The sequence below is a fragment of the Callorhinus ursinus genome, unplaced genomic scaffold, assembly GCF_003265705.2.
Source record: "Callorhinus ursinus isolate GAN/ISIS: 27379988/994484 unplaced genomic scaffold, GSC_fseal_2.0 scaffold5, whole genome shotgun sequence".
NCBI lineage: Eukaryota > Metazoa > Chordata > Mammalia > Carnivora > Otariidae > Callorhinus > Callorhinus ursinus.
In genome coordinates, this window is record NW_027397067.1 from 63,405,555 (window position 1) to 63,431,979 (window position 26,425).

At 38.2% G+C, this 26,425-nt stretch overlaps 1 protein-coding gene across 6 annotated transcripts in view; it reads left to right on the forward strand.

Moving 5' to 3' along the window:
* COL14A1 (collagen type XIV alpha 1 chain) overlaps positions 1 to 26,425 on the forward strand; it is a 214,471-nt gene that overhangs the window by 65,266 nt on the left and 122,780 nt on the right. For 5 of the 6 annotated variants that reach the window (XM_073893159.1, XM_073893157.1, XM_073893158.1 and 2 more), the window contains 11 exons: positions 233 to 397; positions 3,426 to 3,587; positions 9,884 to 10,035; positions 11,191 to 11,320; positions 12,080 to 12,225; positions 15,167 to 15,296; positions 17,173 to 17,312; positions 22,094 to 22,220; positions 24,076 to 24,215; positions 24,710 to 24,842; positions 26,173 to 26,232. In XM_073893159.1, the coding sequence (XP_073749260.1) occupies positions 233 to 397; positions 3,426 to 3,587; positions 9,884 to 10,035; positions 11,191 to 11,320; positions 12,080 to 12,225; positions 15,167 to 15,296; positions 17,173 to 17,312; positions 22,094 to 22,220; positions 24,076 to 24,215; positions 24,710 to 24,842; positions 26,173 to 26,232 (1,485 nt within the window). Of the gene's footprint in view, positions 1 to 232; positions 398 to 3,425; positions 3,588 to 9,883; positions 10,036 to 11,190; positions 11,321 to 12,079; positions 12,226 to 15,166; positions 15,297 to 17,172; positions 17,313 to 22,093; positions 22,221 to 24,075; positions 24,216 to 24,709; positions 24,843 to 26,172; positions 26,233 to 26,425 lie in introns of those variants that run through there. The other variant, XM_073893161.1, reaches the window with a different exon arrangement.

Consider the following 26,425-nt stretch of genomic DNA (forward strand, 5'->3'; position numbering starts at 1 on the left):
TGATTGACTTATTTCGCTCAGCATAACACCCTCCAGTTCCATCCACGTCGTTGCAAATGGCAAGATCTCATTCCTTTTGATGGCCTCATTGATCTCTGCTCTAATCTTAATTAATAAAAAAAAAACTTTTAGGTCAATAAGTTACTCATATTGTGGTTTAATTTTGCAGAATTGGAAGACTTTTTATTAGAGGTGATTGGTTTGTGTTTATTTTTTTCTTGTTTTCTCCCAGGTCTTGCTTTGAACTACATTTTTGAAAATAGCTTTAAACCAGAAGCAGGAGCAAGGACCGGAGTGTCCAAAATTGGCATTTTAATCACAGATGGAAAGTCCCAAGATGATATTATTCCACCATCTAGAAACCTCCGTGAATCTGGTGTAGAACTCTTCGCCATAGGTATGTGTTGTCATGGTCCTATTTCAATAATGGGCACAGACACACAACCACTTGAAACAATGTGTAATGCAAAGGGCACTTCATTGAAAGCCAGGAGACCTGGACTGTTTCTAGTCCTGACTCTAGTTATAGCCAGTCTTGGGACCTGAGCCCAACTTCATTACATTTAAGATGGAAGTGGTGGTAACTTTCATGTACTCTATAGTGTGAGGATCTCTGGATGAGATGCCGTCCATAAAATGTGAAAAGCATAAAGTAGCATGCAAAGATTAGGTACATGTTTGTTAGCTTTTAATTAGTGAAGACTTTATCTCTCTCTCTCTCTCTCTCTCTCTTTTTTTTTGTAAAGATGTATTTATTTATTTGAGAGAGAGAAGAGAGAGGGGGAAGGGGCAGAAGAAGAGGGAGAGAGAATCTCAAATAGACTCCCCGCTGAGCACAGAGCCCGACTCGGGGCTTGATCTCACAACCCTGAGATCATGACCCTGAGATCGTGACCTGAGTTGAAACCAAGAGTCTGATGCATAACCACTGAGCCACCCAGGCGCTCCGGGACTTTCTCTTTAGTATCACTTTATAGCAATCTCTTCTCCGGTAGTATAGGGAGAAACCAGTTTATCGTTTTCAAGGAATTCAGGTCCTGCAACTATTTAGAAAGCATAAAGTTCTAGATAGGCAGTATTATTTCTTTGAGAGGAACTCTTTATAATGTATTGTTCTTGTGGAAAAGGATACATGTGGCACACATTCAGAATAAGTGGAGAACATTTAGGTGATGCAACTTTGCTCTCGATTAAAATATTTACAGTTTCTTTGGCAGCAGGGAAGTCTTTTACTTAGTAGAGACCAACCAAAACAAAACAAAATCCCCAAACAGGAAACAAGTCACCCGAACCCTTCCTAGATTTTCTACTGAAAATGTGGTTTATAGAGTGTTCCATTCAAGAAGTTTGTGCTCACATGCTCTCTGCCAGGCATTGTGGTGGGTGCTAGGGCACGGAGATAAGGAAGGCAAAATCCTTGCAGAACAAATTCTTCCCAAGTCCTGATGACCTTTTCTTCTCTTTTCCAAGCTGTTTGCAACAAACTATTTAGTTTGGAAAGGTAAGAGAGAGATGGTAGAGATTTGGGGCTATCTTCCCTAGAATATACTTTTTGTTGTTTTTATTGTAGTTAGAGGTTTGTTTTTTTTTTTTTCCTAGACTATTATTATATATGAATACAAACTTGCTGGTTTTACTTAAAAGCCATCAAAAGCATTATTTTTTTTTAAAGATTTTATTTATTTATTCATGAGAGACAGAGAGAGAGAGAGAGAGAGAGAGAGAGAGAGAATGGCAGAGGGAGAAGCAGGCTCCCAAGGAGCAGGGACCCCGATGCGGGACTCGATCCCAGGACCCTGGGATCATGACCTGAGCCGAAGGCAGACGCTTAACCATCTGAGCCACCGAGGCGCCCCATCAAAAGCATTATTGACATTAAGTTCATTGTCCTTCATGTACTCGGTGCTTTTTGTTCCTGTGGACACAGATCCAACTGTACATTTTAGAAGCTTTTGTGTAAGTCCTTCAGGCAAGAAACGTCAGAGAAATGTATCTAATTTTTATTTTTTATTTTACTATCCTGTTGTCCAACAGAGGAAGTCTTTTTAGACAATAAACTAATGGGGTTAATTTATGTGTTTAATTTCCATTCTGTGGTCTTGTTGATAATGAATGGATAAGTTTTTAAACAAAACTTTAAGTGAACTCACAGATGTAATTTGGACTTTTTCTCTGGAAATTACCTGGAAATCATTAGTATTTATTATCTTATAACCCCCTAGAGCACATCGTTCAGACAACTAACACTGTGTCACTCAGTATGTCGAAGGTGGAAGATAAATCAAATGGCACAGCCAGGCATCTGAGAAGTCATTCATGTTGCCCTAGGTAATCTCTCTTCCCTGCTTCCACAGCACCTTTAAAAAAAAAAACAAAACACAAAAAAACCTTTAGGTGATTGTAATGACGGATTTATAAAGAAAGGCTCCTTGTTTGCTGAAGCCTGGGGAAGAGAAATCTACCTCCACACCCATAAAACCCAAACCTGTGCCTTCCTTTTCTATTTATATTTTCACTTACTCATTTTAATTTACGATCTTCTGAGAGGTGGCATGATACAGTGGTTAAGAGCATATGACTTTAGATCTCGACTACTTGGTGGGAATCCCAGCTGTACACTTACTGGTGTGTTTCCTTGAGCAAGTTAATTAACCTTTCTGTGCAACACCTTACAATGAGAGCAACAATAGTACCAAATTCCGAGGGTTGATTGTGGGGATGAAATGTGTTCATATACATAAAGCACCGCAGTTCCTGGGGCAGAGCATGTACACTCTAAGTGTTAGCATCCACTGCTAAGATAGACTGGGAAAGTTGCATGGGAGCTGAGGATTTTCTGTCTCCCTCTGTTCCCTGCTGCATTCCAAACACCCAGCATTGTGCTTGACTTGTAGCAATGGAATTCCACAAAGTTTGCGGGAGAAGCAGAGCTTCTCTATTTGCATTAGCAAAATTGCAGTGGTTACTAGTCAGCCAGTTGTACTTGAATGTGTTAAAATTTTTTTCCCACGCTGTCTCTTAATGCCATATAATAATACTATAAATAGTAATAACAATACTTTTATATATATAATTTTTATTCTAACAGTGGCTCTTAATTTAAGTAAACTTATTTTCTAGAAATTGAAACCTAAGGTATTGATATTTAGAATGCTGGTTTAATTACTATTGCGTCTGCACTGTTCATGCAAGACAGACGTTATTATCGTCCTGTTAAGATACGCTGAACAAAATTAGGATGTAATCATTTAAAAATTATGCCGAAGGTGATTTTTACAAAACAGTCTAACGTGAAATGCACCTTTTTAAAGTAGCAGATGTTTGATTGCCGGGGGGGTTACGATGGGCTCAGGACAGGCTCACGGAGGTTGGTTTTTCAAATGGGGCACGAATGTCATGACCCTCCCTGTTGTCCTCAATGCAAGGGGTGAAAAACGCAGATGAGAACGAACTGCAGGAGATCGCCTCTGAACCAGACAGCACTCATGTCTACAATGTTGCCGAATTTGACCTGATGCACACAGTTGTGGAGAGCCTGACGAGGACTGTGTGCTCCCGGGTGGAGGAACAGGACAGAGAGATCAAAGGTAAGGGGAGCAACAGAAGGTAGTCATTCTGTGCAGGTGGGTATTACTCTGCCCAAAAGTCTATTGTGGATTATGAAAATTCTTATCATTTTTCATGTTGACTTTCTAAATAGAGCCCTTTATTCCCCTAAGACATGAGTCATGAGAGTAGAAAGGGAATGTAGTGACAGCCCACTGAGGGAGGAATAGTTTAACCACTAGATCATTTTCTCCATGGTGTTGCATTTAGACCATCATGAGTGTTTGTTTTTAACTAAACTTTGGAATTTGAGGTAATTGTACATTCATATAAAGTTGTAAGAAATAAGATCGAGAGAGATCGTGTATCTATTACCAAGTCCCCCTTGATGGTGAGATATTCCAGAGCTCTAGTACAATATCCCAGGCAGGATATTGGAATTGAGAGCCAAAGTACAGAACACTTCCATCACCACAGAGATCATTCCCATTGTCCTCTTATGGCCCCATTCACTTATTCCTCCCACAACCTCTCCCTCACCCCGGACAACCCCTGATTGGTGTTCCATCCCTAAATAGTTTTCATTTTGAAAATATTATGTGGTATGTCCTCTTTGGGGACTGACTTTTTATTCAGGATAATTTCCTGACAATTCATCCTACTTGTTGCGTTTATCAGTAGCTCTTTCCTTTCTACTGTTCTGTCGTATTCCATGATATGGACGAACCACAGTCTGCTTAACTGTGGACACACTGAAAGTCAATCAGAGAAAGACAATTATCATATGATTTCACTCATATTGGAATTTCAGAAACAAACAGAGGAACATAGGGGAAGGGAGACAATTATCATGATTTCACTCATATTGGAATTTCAGAAACAAAACAGAGGAACATAGGGGAAGGAAGGGAAAAATAAAAATAAGATGAAACCAGAGAGGGAGACAAAGCATGAGAGACTCTTAACCATGGGAAACAAACTGGGGGTCCCTGGAGGGGTGAGGGTGGGGGGAAGTGGTCACTGGGTGATGGGCATGAAGGAGGGCACATGATAGAATGAACACTGGGTGTTACATGCAACTGATGAATCCCTGAATTCTTCCTCTGAAACTAATAATACAGTATATGTGAATTAATTGAATTAAAATAAAATAAAATTATAAAAAAAGAAAGGAAGACATCTGAGTTGTTTTCATTTTGGGCCGTTACAAGTAAATCTGCTATGAATGTTCACATATAGGTTCTTGTGTGAACGTAAGTTTTCATTTCACTGGGATAGTGCCTGGAGTGCACAATTGCTGTATCATATTGTAGCAGCATGTTTAATTTAGCTTAGTGTTAGTTAGGAAACTGCCACACTGTTTTCCAGGGAGGCTGCAGCATTCGACATTCCCACCAGCCATATATGAGTGATTCTGTTTCTGTGCATGGTCACCAATATTTGTTGTTGTTACTACATTTTATTTTAGGCATTCTGATATGTGTGTAATGGTATCTCATTGTGGCTTTAATGTAATGGCTAATGGGGGCGCCTGGGTGGCTCAGTTGGTTAAGCGACTGCCTTCGGCTCAGGTCATGATCCTGGAGTCCTGGGATCGAGTCCCGCATCGGGCTCCCTGCTCAGCGGGGAGGCTGCTTCTCCCTCTGACCCTCCCCCCCTCATGTGCTCTCTCTTTCTCTCTCTCTCTCTCATTCTCTCTCCTTCAAATAAATAAAGAAAGAAATCTTTTAAAAAATGTGATGGCTAATGAAATTGGATCTTTTTTGCATGCTTATTTTACATCTGTATTTGCTCTCAGGCTGTTCATATCTTTTGCCAATTTTCTAATTAGATGAATGTGTGTGTGTGTGTGTGTTTAGTTTTTAACTGTTAAGTTTTGACAATTCTTCATTTATATTCTAGATACTAATCCTTTGTTAGATATGTGGTTTGTTACTATTTTCCCCCAACCTGTACCTTGTTTTTTCATCCTTTTAACAAGGTCTTTTGCAGAACAAAAGTTTTAAATTTTGATTAGGTCCAATTTATCAATTTTGTATTTTATGGTTATTGCTTTTGGTATCTAGTCTTAAGTAACTACTCTTTGGCCATAAATGCTAAAAATTTTCTTTTGTATTTTTATTCTAAAAGTTTTATGTTTTACATTTAAGTCCATGATCCAGGTTAAATTTTTGTAGATTTGAAGTTTAGATCAAGGCTTTTGGGTTTTTCGCCTATCAACGTATAATTCTCAAGCACTACTTCCTGAAAATGCTCTATTTCTGCCATTGAATTGCTTGGCACCTTTGTCAAGGATCAGTTGGGCAAATTTGTGTGAGTTTATATCTGAATTCTCTGTTCTGTTCTGTTGGGTCTATGAGTCTAACCCTCTTCCAGTATCCTACAAGCTTGATTTCCTGTAGCTATATAAGTCTTGAGATTGGATGGACGGAGTTCTCCCACTTGATTATTCTGTTTGAAAATTGCTTTCTCTATTTTTCTTTCTTTACCTTTCCATATAAATATTAGAGAAAGCTTTATTCTACAAAAAATCTTGTTGGGATTTTGTTAGGAATTGCATTAAATCAATTCTCAATTATCAAATATTAACATGGGGAGAACTGACATCCTTACTGTGTGGATTTTTTCCAGTCCTTGAACATGGTAAATTCCTCCATTGGTTTAGATATCCTTTGATTTCTTCCTCAGCATTTTGTAGTTTTCAGGATACAAGTTCTATACAGGTTTTGTTCTGTTTACATCTCTGTATTTAATTTTATTTTGGGGAATTTTAGTTATATTTTATTTTTTATTTTGGTGTCCACATGTTCATTGTGAGTATATATGGATACAATTATATTTTTGTATGTTTATTTTGTGTCCTATGACCTTCTTATTTGAATTTGCTAATTCTAGGATTTTTTTTCCTCTAGATTTTCAGGGATTTTTCTGTGGAGGTGATAAATCATATCCTTTGCAAATAGGGATAGTTTTATTTCTTTGCTTTTGATCTCTGTGCTGTTTATTTTCTTGCCTTGTTTCACTGGCTAAAATTTCCTGTCCTGTGTTGAATAAGAGTGTTGAGAGTGAACATCCTTGCCTTATTCCCCATCTTAGGATGAGACTTTCTGCTTTTCATGGAAATGGTTCATTCCATAGAATTTGTAGAATATATGTGTGGAAAGTTATTCATAGTATTATTCCCTTATTATTCATTTGATGTCTGTAGGGTCTGTAGTGATAGTCTCTGGGTTTTTTCCCCGATATTGGTAATTATTATCTTCTCTCTCTCTCTTTTTTCTTTCTCAGCCTTGCTAGAGGTTTGTTCTTAAAACAAAACAAAACAAACAAACAAACAAAAAACCTTTTCAAAGAACTGGCTCTTGGTTTCATTGATTTTCTTTATTTTTCCTCTTTTTAATTTCATTGATTTCTGCTCTTTTTTTTTTTTCTTTGTGAGGTAGCAGTTTTATTTTTTATTTTTTTAATTTAATTAATTTTCTTAATTGAAGTATCATTGGTGTACAATAAAAATGAGGTGGTGTCCAGAGTGATCCGACAGTTTTATTTTTTATTTTTTTTATTTTTTAAGTTTTAATTTTATTATGTTATGTTAGTCACCATACAATTCATCATTAGTTTTTGATGTGGTGATCCACGATCCATTGTTTTCATATAACACCCAGTGTTCCATGCAGTACGTGCCCTCCTTAATACCCATCACTGGGCTAACCCATCCCCCCCACTCTCCTCCCCTCCAAAACCCTCAGTTTGTTTCTCAGATGAACTCATGGTTCATCTCCCCCTCCAATTCCCACCACCCCCCATTTTTCCCTTCCTTCTCCTAATGTCCTCCATGCTGTTCCTTATGTTCCACAAATAAGGGAAACCATATGATAATTGACTTTCTCTGCTTGACTTATTTCACTTAGCATAATCTCCTCCAGCCCCATCCATGTTGATGTACAAGTTGGGTATTCATCCTTTCTGATGGCTGAGTAATATTCCATTGTATATATGGACCACATCTTCTCTATCCATTCATCTGTTGAAGGGCATCTCAGTTAATTCATATCTTTCAATAATCACTCTCAATGTGAATGGCCTAAATGCTCCCATAAAATGGCACAGGGTTGCAGATTGGATAAAAAGCAGGACCCATCCATATGCTGCCTACAAGAGACTCATTTTGAACCTAAAGATACATCCAGACTGAAAGTGAAGGGATGGAGATCCATCTTCCATGCTGGCGGACCTCAAAAGAAAGCTGGGGTAGCAATTCTTATATCAGACAGATTAGATTTTAAACTAAAGTCTGTAATTAGAGACACAGAAGGACACTATATCATTCTTAAAGGGTCTATCCAACAAGAAGATCTAACAATTGCTCTTATTTTTCTTATTTTCTTTCTTTTACTGGTTTTGAGTTTATCTTGCTCATACTTTTCCAGATTGTTGAGATGAGAACTTGGATTACTGATTTGCAATGTTTCCTCTTTCTCTAATTATTGAAATGCTATAATTTTCCTTCTCAGCACTGCTTTAGCTGTGCCTTACAAATTTTGATATGTTGTATTTTCATTTTTATTCATTTCAAAGTAGTTTTTGATCTTCTTTGACCTGTTCTCTTTGACTCATTGATTATTTAGAAGTGGTTGTTTATCATTTCAAAGTGTTTGGGTGTTTTTCTGTTACCTTTCTGCAAGTGGTTTCTAGTTTGATTTCACTGTCACTAGAGAACACACTCTGTGTGATTTTTATTGTTTTAAATTTTCTGAGGTTTGTTTTCTGGCCTAGGATATGGTCTGTCTTGCTACATACATGCCCTGTGGGTGCTTGAAAAGGATGTGTATTCTGCTATTGACATGTGCAATATTCTGTAAGTTTGACTGGATCCCGTTGGTTGATGGTCCTGTTGAGTTCTGTATCCTTGCTAATTTTTCTGTCCAGTCATCTTATCAATAGATTCTGGATTCTTTAGTTCCATGTCTGGGACATATGAGATGAAAGGAAAACTCAGGGGATTCACCACTATATCATTCTTCAGGTCCTGCAATTCCTCCCCCGTATAACTTCTTCTCTTTCAGTGTCTTCTTATGCTTGTCTTAATACATAGTTTCCAGAATTTTTAGTTGTACTTGGCAGCAGTAATTGGGGAAAGTACATCAATTCTATCTTCCTGGAAGTATAACCATCATGTATTTTTTTAACCTTCGTCCCTCATGATATCATTGGTCTGCAGTTTATATCTGGTTTACAGGGATGTGATCTGAGGAGAGGGTAATATCCAGATCTTCCTTTGAGAATTTGGTTTTATTTCCTGCCTTCATTGTATCCAGGGTGTGGATTGATTCTAATTGGCTACATCTCTTCCATCATTCCTTTTTCTCTGGACCAGATCTCTTGGGACTAGGTTTGACAGCCAAGCAGTAGTTTCTTGAATATGTTTCTCTGAGCTTTTAATGTGACTACTTTAGAGACTAATTTTTTTCCCACAAAAAAACTCTACCTGTGGTTGTTGATAGAGCATATAATATAGTCCCTGGCCATAAGTTAAGCATTCAGTAACTATGTTTTTTTTTTTCTCATTAATATGGTTGGTTATTAAGGTTGCTTTGGATAAGTCCTTAAAGGATAAGAAATCCTAAAGTTCAAGGTCTTTGAACTTTACATGTCCCAACTATTTTATAGAGTCATTTATACCTACACAAAGTGCTTACATACTGTCTAGCTTATAGGGAGCATTCAGTATATGTTAGTTGTCTTTTCTCCTCTTTTTACTTTTAGATACTGGCCATTTGTTGAATTGAAGTCTTCTGTAAAGAGACTATACCCCCTGATGCTTAAAAACACAGGCTCTTATATCAAAAACTCAAGTATCAATCTCAGCTCTTATACTTACTAAGTGTGAGACTTGGTCAAGTTATTTAACTTCATTGTGCCTTGGTTTTCTCACCTACAAAATGGGAACAATAGTAGTAACTACTGAGAATTAAGATAATACTTCTAAAGAGCTCAGGAGAGTACCTTTAGATTCACATGTGCTCAATCAGTGTTGTGTTTCTGTTTTTGTTTTTTTAATTATTCTATAGCAATGTCTTTAAGAAAGTTTTTTGGAGTCAAGGACTCTCTTATTAAAAGTTTGTATCCTCAGAACCTAACATAGTGGTTGGTATGTAATAGGCACTTAAATGTTTCAGTGAACAAATGTAGGAATGAATAATTGAATCAATTTGTCTAGAGATGAAATCTTAGAGATAGCACAAAGCCAATAGTCATTTCTGACTAATGGAGTTTCCTAGGCTTATGAGAACTAATTTTGGGAAAGAGGTTCACTTAATGTATTTCTATACTTTAGCCTCAGCTCTTGCCACCATTGGGCCGCCTACAGAGCTGATTACTTCTGAAGTCACTGCCAGAAGCTTTATGGTTAACTGGACTCATGCCCCAGGAAAAGTGGAAAAATACAGAGTCGTGTATTATCCTGCCAGGGGTGGAAAACCAGAGGAGGTAATAAGGAGATGATATTTTCAAACCATTATTTTCATTCTTTCAAGTCTTCCACGGTAGTGAGGACAAGACAGAAATGCATGGATAAGGAGTCTGTCACAAACATTTAAAATTTGTTGGACTGAAATATATTTCCAAGTGTCTACTTTGTTCTCCCATCTCTCAGGTTATGGCATTCATACTTTCTCCTCCCATCTCTATGCAGTAACCCTCAGAATGAGTCATGTGTTCATTTCTAACACAACTTATTTTGACTTTTTTCCTTTTTAAAATTATTAAGTTCTAAAGCAGAAGGAATCAGTAGTTCATTATATGGCCAGAACCCCTTTTTGCTATTCATGTAGTCTTTCTACTTTGGGAGTGGTCTGAATTGTCTACCTTACTGAAGATTGTGTGTTCCAAATTATGTGGTCATATAGTCCTCCAAGGTTTGGGATTTCCGGGACATTGGTGGAGATTAGTGCAACTGAGAAGCCATAATAAAGCATCTGTGGCTGGCCTTTTTCATGGTTTGGCCATCACAGGAGAGAACGCATATTGAGAGATGATTGATTGGATTTTTTCCCATTTCCTACCTTTGACACAGCAATCACAGGGAATATGTTAAAATGTGATGAAATCTCCCCTCTTTTTTTTTTTTTTTTGAAATGCAAACCTTTTGTTGTTCTAACCTTTGGTTGACCTCAGCATGTTTCACAGTATTCTTCCATATTATGGCAAGATTTTTAATTTTTTTTAAGTGTTCAAGAAGTAGATCAGGCAGATTTAAATCATCTGGACTGAAAAAGAAGTCAGAGTGCTTCCAATACTTCTATCTTTTTCATGACTAATAAGTCTGTTAAATGCTTCCTGAAACTCCATGGAAAAATATCACATGTCAATTTTAAGTGGAGGTGGTTAAGATAACAATTAGCCTGGGAAAGACACTCTCCATCAGATATAACTTAATAAGGGACTTTTGGACATATTTCATAAAAGGTGCATCAATTCCCAGAGGAATTCAAGGAGAATTGACTGCCTCAGTGGAAAAGACGATGTGGCACAAATAAGAAAATATTGAATGATGTGTTCTTGCTAGAGATATTTTGCTCTTTGGTTTCAATTCTGCATGTCAGATATTCCATACTCTCATTCCTCGAACTGTTCTTTAATTAGGTGGTGGTGGATGGAAGTGTGTCTTCCACGGTGTTGAAAGGCTTAATGTCTTTAACTGAATATCAGATAGCAGTCTTCGCAATATATGCTCACACGGCCAGTGAAGGCTTACGGGGAACCGAAACCACACGTATGTATTGAATTCTACTCCACGTCTGACCTTGTACAGCATTGCTTAGGTGGCCTTTCTTAAGTTGGAATTCTGCTCAGGTTGTACTGATGGCCACCCTGAATCCAATTCCTAGGCAATGGTTGTGGTGCTCTATGTGATATGGGTCCATGTTGTAGTTGCAGTTTGTAAGTGCTGCATATTCAGAGGGATATTATAGACCTCTGCTTTGATAAGGAGAGAGCAATCTTGGTGGTGAAGGACACAAAATATATGTATTCACTTAAGAAGCAAGTATTTAGTGAATATGTATTATGAACTAATTTAACTACCGACTCATTCATGTCTCCTCATTTGTCTCTGCGTGGATGGGTATATATTCATTCACATATTTGTTCCCACCCAGCCACGCATTCTGTCATTTACTAAGTGACACAATGACTGTGTTTAGTCATTTAGTCAAGCTGCCTCATGGCAGACGCCTGGCAAGGGCCATAAAACAGTGGTCAGAATAGTCTCCTTGCTCTTGACTGGCTCCCAGAGAAACATGCCCATCACTGTAGTGATATATAAGAAACTAGAAGTTGTTGTTCACGCTTTTAAACATTCACTATGTTTGCCCTCCTGGGAGGGGTTGGCATAACTGTGTGAACATATTTAAGGATGAATATTATTTGAAAAGTAGACTGTGTTTACTTAGTAGATAGTAACACCTAGATACTTTGAAATAGGCAAGCATACTGATAAATGGCTGAACATTAATAAAAATATCTCTTGCAGTTGCTTTACCCATGGTTTCTGATCTTGAACTATATGATGTAACTGAGAACAGTCTGAGGGCAAAATGGAATGCAGTGCCTGGAGCATCAGGATACCTGATCCTCTATGCTCCTCTCACGGAGGGTCTGGCTGGGGATGAAAAAGAGGTAACCACCTGCTGCCTACTAGAGTCCTAGAATCTTTGACTTCCTGAAAATGGCTTTTTTTTAATTCTAAAAGTTAAATGTATAAAATTTAGAAAATTCACATTAAAGGGGAAAATCACTTGTAATCCCCCCACCTAGAAAGAGCTATTGTTAATATTTACTTAAGTCCTTTTTAATGCATTTTTTTAAACACAGCAAATGGGTATGGTTTTGTAGTCTCCTGTTTTTATTTTGTTTATTGTGAATATCTTTTCATACCATTAACTAATATTTTATATAGTTGTTTTAAATGGTGCTATAGTATTACATTGTTGTTTTGCATCAGGACATGTTTAATAAATTACGTGTTATTGGGCATTTTGATAATGTGTTGAATAAATATGCCTTTGTGATCATTCTTAACATATAACTTTGCAAGGTTGTCAGATTATTTCCCTAGGATAAATTCCTAGAGATGGAGTTTATCTTTTCCAAAGGGCATGCAAAGGCTTATGCTAAGTATTAGCCAATGATTCTAGAGAAATTTGTTATAATTTATATTGATGTATGCAATTCACAGATGGTTGTTTCCACGTATGTACACTGACTTAGAAAGTTTTTTTCCTAATTTGAGAAGGAGAAAAATGTATTAGCATGGATTTTTTTGCATTTATTCCATTTGAAATGATGAATCTTTGACTTCCAAATGATTTATTTTAGGCTTTGTTTTTAATTTGTAAGGAATGATTACTATAATACAGATATTCAAGGAATGATGAGGAAATATCTGTAACACTTGGGAGTGTTTGACTAGGCAGATAGGGTGGTCAAAAGGGAGTTCAGAACTCAGATCTTTACTATTGTCTAAACATTGTCTTTAACATTGCTTCTGGTGACATAAATGTTTAGGGCCAAAAATATGGTGAATCTGAGTGTTGGGAACAGAGCATTGGTGATGTGTTTTTGTTTGTTTGTTTTGTTTTCACCTAAGGTTTAGAAAGCTTTAGTTTATTTGGATTTAATGTTGATCTGAATTATTTTGGCAGAAGGGACACTTAAAAAAATGAAGCTAGAAAGATGATCAGCTTCACCAAGAAGGAGAAAAATAAGAAAGAAAGTAACACCAGTTCACACCCAGTAGATTAGCACTTTTTAAAGTTTAGTAATAACTGCATATTAGTGAGCATATGGGAAACAGAATTATTCATGTAAATTGGTATGTAAATTGGTACAGCTGCCTTGGAGAATAATTTGAAAGATATCATCAAGTTGAAGATATGTATAACCTTTTAAGGAATATATCATAAGGAAACCTCCTGCAAGGTTTTTTGGGATACAAGCATTTGTTCAAAACACAATGTTGCAAACGATTGACATGTTCATCAATAGAGGGATGGAAAATAGCAGAATATTTATACAAAAGAATACCATAAAGGAATTAATAATGTCATCTCTGTCCCTGCCCATCAACATGGATAAACCTTGAAACAGAATATTGACAGAAAAAAAAGTTGCAAAAAATTATGTTGTTATGATTCCCTTTATGTACATTGTTAAACATACAGAACTGTATGTTATTTACAGATATATACATAGTAGAAGTAAATAACTGGATTAGTAAGGTACACCTCAACCAGAGGGTAGAGATAGGGAACAGAAAGAATGAGAAAGAATTTCTGTTTTATCTGAATATGTTAGCTCTTTTAAAAATAAGATCGGAAGACATTGGGAGGGTATGTGCTATGGTGAGTGCTGTGAATTGTGTAGGACTGTTGAATCACAGACCTGTACCTCTGAAACAAATAACACATTATATGTCAAAAAAAAAGAAGATAGTAGGAAGGGAAAAATGAAGGGGGGAATCGGAGGGGGAGACGAACCATGAGAGACTATGGACTCTGAGAAACAAACTGAGGGTTCTAGAGGGGAGGGGGGTGGGGGGATGGGTTAGCCTGGTGATGGGTATTCAAGAGGGCACGTTCTGCATGGAGCACTGGGTGTTATACGCAAACAATGAATCATAGAACACTACATCAAAAACTAATGATGTAATGTACGGTGATTAACATAACGTAATAAAATTAAATTAAAAAATAAGATCAGAAGCCAATATGACAAAATGTTCATATTTATTAAATCTGAGTGGTGGGTGCAACAGGGTGAATCCCATTCATTTCTCTACATTTATTTTATATATGTGGAAATATTTCAGAATTAAAATTTCTAATTTGACAATAACACTGGCACTTGGGTGATTGGAGACTGACTCTGGAGATGTTTTTCTTCCTTCCAAAACAAAAATAAAACCATGCTGTCAAGCAGTTGTCACACAACTAAGAATGTTGGCTAGTTTATTTGACTCCAAGGGTCAGAAAAGTCATCCCTGAATCAAAAAGCAAATTGCCACTTTGGATGTCAAGGTGGATTGATCTCTTCTGCAACCTGGAAAGAACTTGCAATCCAAGTGCATGGGCCCCTTTTTTGAATGGGGCAACAAAACTGGTCCAGCTCAGTCAGGCTTGAAGTGAAGAATGGGCACCCAGCCAAGGGACTGGTTTGAATTAGCCAGTGATGAGAGATGCCCATTTGGCTCTGTCCCCAGCTTGCTGACCTAGAGCTTATACTCTTTCTAGACAACATTTCTGACTCAGTTCCACCCACACTCTTCTGAGGACTGAATTTGTGAGGCTGTTATTCTGGCTGAGATTACAACTTGTCCAGATGTAAAGCGTTATCCTAAAACAGCACACATGGGTACGTTCAGTTTTGTATGGTTCCATGGCACCTGTTCCTAATATAAAATGACACCAGACAATGAAAAATTATGACTGAAGCGTTTGAATAAGGGGTTGTGAGGACACAAAATCTTACCCTACGAAGTCTCACCTTTACTCAGCCACACTCTGATCAACATGAAGGTACACATTGGCTAATGATCTGATAACATGTGTTCTTTTTTCAGATGAAAATTGGAGACACCCACACAGATATTGAATTGAGTGGGTTGATGCCCAATACGGAGTACACAGTTACAGTTTATGCCATGTTCGGAGAAGAGGCCAGCGATCCTGTCACAGGCCAAGAAACCACATGTGAGCAGCTCAGTCATTCAGAGGAAATACTGGAATAAAAGCCCAAATACATGTTGGGATTCTAAACTGGGAATACTGGCTTTGGTTGAAACCTTTAGGAGCTAACTGTAACTTAAGAAAATGTGTATTTTTTTAGTGGCAGGAAATATACCAGTTGATTAAAAAAAGGAGGGGGATGGCCCCCCCAAAATGATGTCTGTGGGTTCCTGTTCCTAGGACTGGCATATTTATGCAGTAAGGAAACTAGACATTGTTCCACCCAACTGCTAAATTTAACTGAACTCCAGAAAAATTTGGAGCAAAGCGTACACAACACTTAAAATAATTATATTGCTTTTCTCTCTCCTATACTTTCTCTCTAGCCCCTGACGTATTAAGAGAGTCACTAAACTCTATAGGCTCTTTATGGCCAAATAGTCAATATGTATTGAATGAGTGAAAATAATTGGTCTTTTCACCAATTTTCACTTTTCACTAATTGGGTGAGGAAGCATCGTACTTTGTGGCGATGGCTGACAACTATTATTTTTTGTCTTCCAGGTGTTTGCTGGCTCTATCAGCACTCTATCACAGGCTCGCGAATCGATTGATTGATTGCCTGGGTTTTAACTCTAACTGCTCTTCTCTTCCTACTAACTCTGACCTTGGCCAAGTTACCTCAGTTTTATGACCTATATAATGGGGATATTATAATCTCCTTGCAGGCTACTGTAAGGGTTTAATGAGAGACATGAGTTGTAATGATCTGTTCCAGAGCATCTCAGACTCGTAGAGCATGTGATAAACCTTAATAGTTGGTTGTACTATAAGCCTGTAAAAGCTGATAAAACTCTCAAAAATTATTGACAAATTTTAATCTGTTGAATCAGGAGAGGGCCCTTGAAGAAATACAGAAAACTATGGAGTTGATAGGAATCTGCAGAAATACCAATGCTTCTTCATATAATTTTAAAGCAACTGCAAAGTGTTCATTTTTACACCTTCCCACAAAGCCAGTGGGATTTATCCAGGGCAGGCCTCCTACTCATGGAGTCAACAAATACATATATTGAGAACTTGCTACACTGGGGATAAAGCCGGGAACAAAATTAATCCCTAATACTCTGAAGTTACAACATATGGAGGGAGAGAGACAGTAGATCAATAAAATCACAATATAAGAAATAAACCAGGGACGGGAATTGGGGTTGATTGGGGTGGAAGCATTATTTTACGGACGATGATCCTGGAGGGCCGCAGTGGGAAGGTGACCTATGTTCAGAAACCTGAATGTTAGATGACTCAAGGGTTTTTGGCCTGAGCAATAGGAAGGATGGAGTTTCCATTTGTTCAGAGGGAGAGATTGAGAGAGAAGATTGGAAAAGGTGGCAGGAGTCGGTAGTTCGGTTTGGGACAGGTTAAGTTGAAAATGCCTAGTAGATCCCCAAGTAGAGAGGACAGAGGCCATCAACCTCGCTCTACAGGTGGGAAATTGTGGAGAGAACCAGCAGAGTGACTTTGCCAGCATCGAATGACAGTTGAATGAAATTGCTAAGATTTAATTTCAGGTGCCGTGGTTTTTGATCCATTAGGTTTCTTATTTATAGCAGGCTGTAATAATAGCATTGATTGGAAAAAACAGACACAGAAAATGTACCTAAATCTTATTTATTTCTAAGCACGTGTAGCTTATTAATACTATTCATTCCTTACAAGGAAAGATTTTTTCTTTGTTAATTTGTTCGTTTTCTTTGTTATAAGTTATTATCTGGTTAAAATTTTTCATATGTGTGTCGTTTAGAAATCAAAGATGCTGGGGTGGGTTTTTTTTTTTCTGGCTTTTTTAGGTGTATGTTATTTAACATTTTAATAATTTTCTATTCCACTTACTGCAAAGTGCCTTTAAGTCCACCAAGAAACCTGAGAATCTCCAATGTTGGCTCTAACAGTGCTCGGTTAGCCTGGGACCCAACGTCAAGAAAGATCAGTGGTTATCGAATTGTATATAACAATGCAGATGGCACTGAAATTAATGAGGTAAGCTGTGGATCACAATGTCTATTTTTTTTTTTTTTTTTGGTGGGTGTATGTTAGCTTTTTATGGCTGCATAACCGATCATTCCCAAAGCTGTAGTGGCTTAAAACAATACAAATTGTTATTTTCTCTCACAGTTTCTGCCAGGAATTGGTGCGTCAACTACTTGGATCTATATTTTTGGCTTGGGGTCACTCATGAGATCATTGCCAGATACTGGCTGGTGCTGATGTCATCACAACAGCTTTTCATTCAAATGTCTGGTGCCTGGTCTGGGAAGACTGGATCAGCTGGGAGCCAGAGTAGCTCTCCGTGTCTTTAACTAGACTCTTTACATGATCCCTCCAGCATGGCAGTTTTAGGGGAGCTAGACTTGTTACATGCTGGCTCAGGAGTACCCAAACATGTATCCAAAGAGACAAAGAGAAAGAGAGAGAGAGAGCACTAGGTGAAAACTGTGTCACCTTTAGTTACTCAGAGAAGTCACAGAATACCACCTCCACCACATGCCACTGGTAGGAGATATCACAGGTCCCCACGTGGATTCAACATGAGGAGGAATACAGGTCCCACCAATGGTGAGAGGCAGGCGGGATGGGAGATGTGGGCATCTTTGGAATATATAGTCTGCCCCAGTGCAAGGAGGTAGGGAAGTAGGTATCTTCCTAGATGTTGTAAACTAGAATTAATGTCAGTGTAATCCACTTTATCTCTCTCCTTTTGAGTAAACTACCATCTGAAAGATGCTAGTTAGATGAGTTAAATACAAAACTGAGTAATTCAAGTTTTGTGTAGGAAGATACTTTAAAATGGCAGAACTTACTAGAACTCATGAAGATACAGTATCTTACTTATACTCAGTCACTAATAACTTCTTCACAAATAATAATTTCTCCACAAATTCCTTCCTTGGGAATATATTTTAACAGGATAGATAGCAAAGTTATTATTATTTTTCCTCAACTTGATCCAAGAAGTTAAGACCAAGAGGGAAATATGTTGAATTACATCATTTCTATTTTCTGACCAGATGAAGAAACTGTTTTCATTTGCAGAGACAAACTGTTTCCTACAATTAAATCCAAGCAGTATTTTGCAGAATGCCCCCTCACACGGGACATTGGATAATGAAAGCACAATACTGCACATTTGCTAATATTTGGTATTTGTATATATTGTGAAATGATCAGCACAAGAAATGTACTTAACATCCATTGAAAAAAATTATAGCTGTTGTGGCCTTTTATGGTATTTTAGGTTATTTGCCATTATAAAGAATGACCCCAGACTAATATATTTGTTGAGAACTACATGTGTTTTTTTGTAGTGTTTTTCAATCTTGGAGATGCCTTTGGCACTTGCTATTTCTAATTTGTATTGTGCTGGGAAATTAGAAAACTATATTTGGTAAAGCTGAATTTAAAACATGAGAAAATGGTCTACGAATGAAAAATCTGAGAAAATTTTATTTGAGTAAAATACATAAACAATATGTGGCTTTGTAGCATTTCCAATTTGACTGGTGTGTGTGTGTGTGTTCTTATTTCTTAATTCTTAACCATGCCATTGAGACTGAATGTTGCTAGACAAATGTCTTTTGTTTAAGTGTAACATTACTTTGCCTAATTTGGGAATATATGATTTTAAGGGTGAGTATTCCTACTATATTTTGCTTTAACTTGTGTTAATTAAGCTTTTATTTATAGGCAATACTACAGTTGGGTTTTTAGGAACCTTCCAAAACATTTTGGAATGAACTTTAAAATGTCCCAACCAAAATCTACTTAGTTATGTAACCTGCCATTGATCATAAGCTTTTGCTTTTGACTCAATTTATATTTCTCTGATTTACTTCCTGTTCCTCCCATCTTCCGTCCTTCACTTCCTCTTTCTCCCTTTTGTCTTTTCTGTATTATCCTTCTCTCCAACTGCTTGGAGACCAAGGAAGAAAAACGAAACAGGGCACCCAATTGTCAATGGTGATGGTGGTGATGGCAGCTAACCTGTGTAGAGTGCTTACCTTGAACCGGCCCACTGTTCTGAGAGTTTACAGAAAGCCCCTCATGCAACCCTTAGAGAAAACATGGCTTGTCAGCTGAGGACAGGGCCATCTCAGAGAGCATGTGCTGGGAGAGGATTTGGGGAAATGTGCAAGCAGGATGGAAAACTAAAGTGCTGCCATTTGAGTTTTATAAATGAAAGGCCAGTTTTTAGACTCAGACGCAAGTCCAGTTCCCGACAGCTATGACTCAATAAGAGAGCCCAGAGCGGAGCCCAGTCCCTTGTTCCTCATCAAGGACTCTTTATCCATCCCAGAATTAGACTGAAATTAAGCTTTTAGTCCAGACTGTTTGAAAGTTTTTCAAAAATAGTTATATAACCATGAGATCATGGTCATTTGTTATCATTTTCTCAAATTCTTCTCCTACATCTTGAAAGTACTACCAACAAAATCAGTTCCAGAACTGTCTAAAACATAATATAACTAATAAAAATAGATGACACCTTAAAGTTTTCATTTGATGGAATAAAATAATCAGTAGTTAATGCATAAAATATGGTCTGTTCAAAGGCAAATAATGCTTTAATAAATAAAAGAGATCTTTTCAACAGATATATATATATATATATGTATGTTTCAACATGTATGCTGAAAAGATATACACTTATATACATATGTATATGTGTGTGTATATATATATATATATATATATACACACACACACACACACATATATAAAAGGGGAAAACTGTGTGTGTATATAACACTTTTTCCCTTTTTGTCTCTTGGTGTACCAAAGAAAGTTTGATTTTTAACTGCTTTGTGTATGTTTGATATCTTCATGAAATGCCTATTTGTCACAGATTTGGGACTTAGAAGTCAAGGCATAACCACCCATTCCAGCTAATAGATTTATGTCCTGGAAATTAGTTTAGGTCTTTGGGCCTCCCATTCCTTCTTTGTAAAATACTTATTATAAATACTTAGGGTTTGGTGGGGGGAAGAGGGGGCTAAACATGACAATGAATGTGAAGTCCTTGACATGTTGTAAGTGCTCAGTAAACCCAGCTATTATAATCCAAAACAACAGAGGCAATATGTAAATATCATTTAGAAGAACATGTCTTGAACTCCTATTTAAAATATGGATTTGTCTTTTCTGTGAGTTTAATGAAGCCATACTGTGCATAGGATTTTGAGTCCTGTCAAATACTTGTGTTGACGCACTGGGTACTAGCTGGTTTTCCATTGGGCAAGTTCCTTAATTTTTCAGAGTCTCAGTTTCACCATCTTCAAATTAAGGGTAATAATTAGCTACTCTACAAGGTTGTGGACTACTGGTTAAAGGAACTAATACACAGGAAGCATACAGACAATACCTAAACCAAAGTAAACATTAAATGCTAAGAATGACCTATAATATTACCAGGCCCAGATTCAGGAGAAGATAATTGATATTTTCAGTTCACTCCTATAACTAATACCCTGGCTTAAAATAATAATCCATGATTATGCAACCTGGGCAGAGCTCAGCAAGGACAGCTTGGCTCTGCTGATCCATGTGGTGTCAGCTGAGGTGACCCTTGCATTCATGAGGGAGCTTGACTGAGCCAGAACTTCCAAGATGACTTCACTTCTGTGTCTGGTATCTCAGCTGGGGTGGCTGAGGTTGGTTGGCCCTCTTTAGCAGAGTGGCTAAGGGTTTCAAAAGGATGAAAGTGGAAGCTCCTTCCCCCAAGACTCACACTCTCTTTTTTGACCTGCAGTTGATTTCTTAGCGATGTATATGGTTTCTGGATTGCTCTGAGTTCTAATGAGCCCTTTATTATCTCTCTTAAAAATGATCTTTGATGCCTCCTCTATTCACTCAAAAACAAATATAATTCAACATGCAGTACTGAAGAAGCTAAACAAGGTCCTGTTCTGGAGGGGCTTACCCTCTACACAGGAGAAAATAAATATATAAAATAATCACAGGCTGTGTTTGGTGCTGGGAGGAAACAAACAAGGGCAGTGTTAGGGGATAGCCCTACTGAGGTAGGTGACAAGAGAAACCCCCTGTCAGGAGGTAAAAGTTAAGCACAATCCTGAGAGATGGCAAAGGTCTAGTTCTGAAAAGAGCTAGGATCCCAAAAAGCATGAATTGCATGTGCAAAGGCCCTGAGGTGGGAAAGACATGGACTTGAGAGGTCAGTGTGGTTGGAGTCCAGTGGGTGATTCAGATTATGGCAAGAAAAAGGAGCACTGCTCCAGATTATGCAAGACCAAGAGGTCATCGCAGGATGCTTGATTTTGATTTGGAAGGCAACAGAGATAGCCAAGGAAAGTTTTAAGTAGGACAGTGACACATTTTATGTTTTGGTAAAGGTCACATTGACTGCCGTGAGCAAATCCATACAGTAAGCTTAGTCACCTTCCCCTTAACCTCAGGTGCTATCATGTTTAGTCATTGATAGTATTGTAAATAATGGATCTTATTGATATTGCTCTAAATACCTCTTGAAAACATTTTAAATGGTATCTTTTTTTGACAGAGTCTGCTATCAGGTAAATAGGTTCATTTCTTCCATTCCTCAGCGTCTTATTATTAAGTGCCTATAAAGGTGAAGATTAGAACTGTATAATACAGAAGCTGACTGGTTCTAGAATTCAGTAATATTTTTGAAGTCTTTATAGCTTTGCTGCCAGGCCCAGTAAACTACAGACAATAAGAAAAATGCCTTCTGTTTCCTGTGTCTGGAGAGTATCGGATGTAGCTGGTCCGACTTCTCTGTTTTGCAGGTTGAAATCGATCCTGTTACTACCTTCCCTCTGAAGGGCTTGACGCCGCTCACGGAGTACACTGTGGCCATTATCTCTATCTATGATGAGGGGCAGTCGGAGCCTCTGACTGGAATTTTTACAACAGGTAAGCCTTATTACGGTTTGGAAGTTTCCAAGAGTAACTATATAGAAACCAGAAGCTGGAGCAGCTTCCTCAACTATGATTTTGAAGAGATTACATTTTGATCTTTGTGTTGTATTATTATTATTTTTAAAGATTTATTTGAGAGAGAGAGAGAGAGAGAGAGAGCACACGTGCTCATGTGTGTGGGGGAGGGGCAGGGGAAGAGGGAGAGAGAGAATCTCAAGCAGGTTCCCCACTGAGCACGGAGCCCAAGACGGGGCTCCATCTCATGACCCTGAGATCATGACCTGAACCAAAACCAGGAGTTGGGCGGTTAACCGACTGAGCCACCCAGGCGCCCCTACGCTGCATTAACAACTGAACAATTAGGTGACTAGAATGTGTACTGCTTAATTATTTTCTATCAAAGCAAAGGAAAGAGAGGAAAGATCATCTAAATTCAAAAGGTCCCAGTTAAGTAAATGTGTGAACTCTTCTATTCCTAATCTTACACCATTTCTTTTGTTCTATGGGTCTAAAAATTTCACAGCTTTCTTCTGTTTTCATATGCATGTATGTTAAGTTGAACTTCCAAAATTGCTGACACCCAACAATTTTTTGACCTGCAAGAATGACAGTTTCGTACTATGTAACCTAAAACATCAATCTTTAGCCAATAATGTACTCATGTAGCCTGAAATATTAATACAACAATATGGAATCTTTTAAATACTAAAATAAAAAACATAAGGCATGACTGCATGATTTTCCTTTTCTATATATATTCTGTAGTCAATAAACACAAAAATTTTTCGCCTCTTGGTGGCAAAAATTCTATTGTTTGCTTTCTGAACTTAACATTGCTTTGCTTGGGAAAACAATTGAGTGCTGTACTGAGGACAGGAGGAGCTATTTTGGAGAGATCAGAAATATGCTCCATTGAGAAACAATGTTCACAGAAAAAAGTTCAGTAATTCCACAAAACCTCCTGAGGGCTAACTCCAGTTGGGATTCTCCTGGTGTCCTGTGAAAGAGTTTTAAAATCTCTAATTTCAGGGTGCCTAGGTGGCTCAGTGGGTTAAACGTCTGCCTTCGGCTGAGGTCATGATCCCTGAGTCCATGATCTTGGAGTCCCGGGATCAAGCCCCATGTCGGGCTCCCTGCTCAGTGGGGAGTCTTCTTCTCCCTCACCCTTAGCTCCTCCCCCTGCTTGTGTTCTGTCTCTCTCTCAAATAAATAAATAAAATCTTTTAAAAAATAAGTAATAAAATCTCTAATTTCAAGTAATAAAAATCAACGACTGAGAATGGCTGACACAGTTGGATGTTGGGCTCTTGTACATCCCTGAAGTATGAAACTGTGGAAGGTCTGATGAATCATTTTTCACTTCCGATGGCACCCATATATACAAGATTAAAAGGATGTCAGGTTCTTTAACTTATTACAAGGGGATGATTTAAGCACAAAAGCAAATAAAACTAAGAGGGACATTTCCCAGACCTCGAGGACACCAATTTGTTAATTTCCTCAACATAATGAGAAAATAATATCTTAGTAAACTAATGAATAGGACACTCTTACTTTTTATGGTTCGTGAAAAGAGCCAAATAGAGAATCTAAGAGTTCTGGAAATTACTGGAAGACTTTAAAAACTGTGCTGTGTCCATGGTCTTCCTGATTTATACTGTGGGTAAATGCTGGCTGCAGAAACTTGAGGTCCCACTGAGCTGATGGGCATGGCTTTCTCAGCTTCCATGTGCTTTCCTAAAGCCAGGGGTTCCTCAGAGAGCCTTCTTCCCACAGCCCTGGGAGCTATGTGAGTTTGGCTTCTTTGCCTTCTCCATTCTCTGACAAAGTCTCCTTCCTTGGCTCACAGAGGAGGTTCCAGCCCAGCAATACTTGGAAATTGATGAGGTGACGACAGATAGTTTCAGAGTGACCTGGCATCCCCTTTCGGCTGATGAAGGGCAGCACAAGTTGATGTGGATTCCAGTATATGGTGGGAAGACTGAAGAAGTGAGTTGTCTGAAACAGACTGAAAAGTAATCTGGAGCATTTTCTCTGGAAGTGAATACCCACTGCACATTTGAGTTGGTCTTCACTTTAGAAGAGATTGAGAATCCCAGAAGTAATTAATATTTTGCCTGGCATGGAGTTTTATAAATGTCAAATCATATGATTTTTCTAAGATCAAAATGGCATTTTTTTGGCTAGGGCCTTCATCATATGTACAATATGTTTTCAGGTCCTTTGACTTTCATAAACGACATTGAACAAAAAAAACCTTCAACTGGTACTTTTGCAATATTAATAGCTTGTTTGTTGAGGGAATGGAAAGGAATTAGGTCTCTGCTTTGAATTTAAAATTGAATTCAATGGCCCTGGAGTTCTTTCTGCTTAGTTGTTTCTTGCTTATGCTAAGGATAACTTTTTTTTCCTTTTTATTATTTTTCCTTAACTTTCACTTCTACTCCAGTAAACCCAGTTACTAAGCACCAAATGCTTTTCAGGTTCTCCTAAAAGAAGACCAAGACTCACATGTTATTGAAGGCCTGGAGCCCGGCACTGAATATGAAGTGTCGCTCTTGGCCATACTGGATGATGGGAGCGAGAGTGAGGTGGTGACCGCTGTGGGGACCACACGTAAGTGTCGGTCTGTCTGAGGGGACTTCACCAGTGGCCACCATCCATTCTGATACCCTCCCCCGCCCAACTGGTTGCCTGCCCGTCCACCTTATTCCTGCCTACAGAGGCTTCAATGTCTCTATGTCCCCCAGCGTTCTTCATGTGTCCTCACCTTTTTAATGAAACTGCTGTGTGAAGCATATGAGAACCCTAGGCTATCACCATAAAGGCAGAGACCATATCTGTCTTGTTCACCATTATGTCCCCAGCAGTAGCATAGTGCTTGTTATATTTTAACTGTGCAATAAATACTTGTTGAATGGATGGATGGATGGGTAAAATAATTTATAAGTGAATAAATGAGTGAACAAATAAGCTGAGGGCAAGCATGTCCAAGAGCTTTTGGAATTTCCCAAGTCAATCTTGGTTCCAAGAATCTTGTATAAAATGCACTCACTGATTCATTCATCCCTTCATTTTTTAAATATGAGGTATTAACCGCATATTAAATTTTCTTTGATGAGGTTCCCTGGAATCAGATTCTGAGACAGAAAATTGCATCCAGAAGGTTAATTGAAGACTGTAGTTGGGGAGATACATCTGTAAGGAAGTAAGGATGGCAGGATGAGGCATAGGGAGAAGCTAAAACTGAGCCTTTGGCTAATTCCGTGAGGAGTTCTGGACCTGGGATGACCCTCCGCAGTTGTCCCAAACTGAGTCAATGAGGCTGAGTCTTTGTATCCCTGCATCTCCAGTATCTGGAGGTGGGCCATCCCATAACAGAGTCTGTGACCTCAGGGGGAGGCAGTTCCCAGAGCTCTGAGCCATTGGCAGCCAGTATTCCAGAAGCTGGTGATGAATGTGTTGACCCTGAAGAGGGGCTCTGGGCGGAGAATCACACAACTGCTCCAATGCGCTGGTTGCCCAGGGTGAATACATGACATAGAAAATGCGCTTATTCTCTTCCTTGGTGGTCTTGTTTGGCTGCCCTTTCACAGCGGGATCTACAGCACTGTTTATTTTCCTTTAATTACCGTGGTTATGCCCCATTTCACAGTAACAGGAGGTTTCACAAAGTTATATGTGTAATTCAAATGTTTATATGAAGGCTAGTATCTGTGATTAGAAACATTACTTCTTTGGGGTTCAGTTTCCTTATCAGAAGAGTAGATATCACATCTGCTTTATTTACAGCTCATTTCTTCTTTCTTCCAACCGGAGTCAAGATGGTTTGGGAAAAACAAGTGAGATAATATAGGTGAAATTTTCTTTGAAAATTATAAAATGCTATACACAAATGTGTAGTTACGATCATTACAGAATTTTAAAGTAATGAATATTTTTTTAGTTGACAGTTTTTGGACCGAACCTTCTACGACCATAGCCCCCACCAGACCTGTGACGTCAGGTAAGGACAAATAGAATTTGTCCCCATTTACCTAGAAGAAAAGTTTGATTTAAACAGAAGTTATGTTGTCCCAGTTTTATTTATTTTACATTATTATTTAGGAATGGGGCCTTCCAATTCAAATTTTATTCCTTTTAGAACCTCTCAAACTTCCCTTAGCCCTAAATGCCAATGAGTCTTTGGACTTCACTGT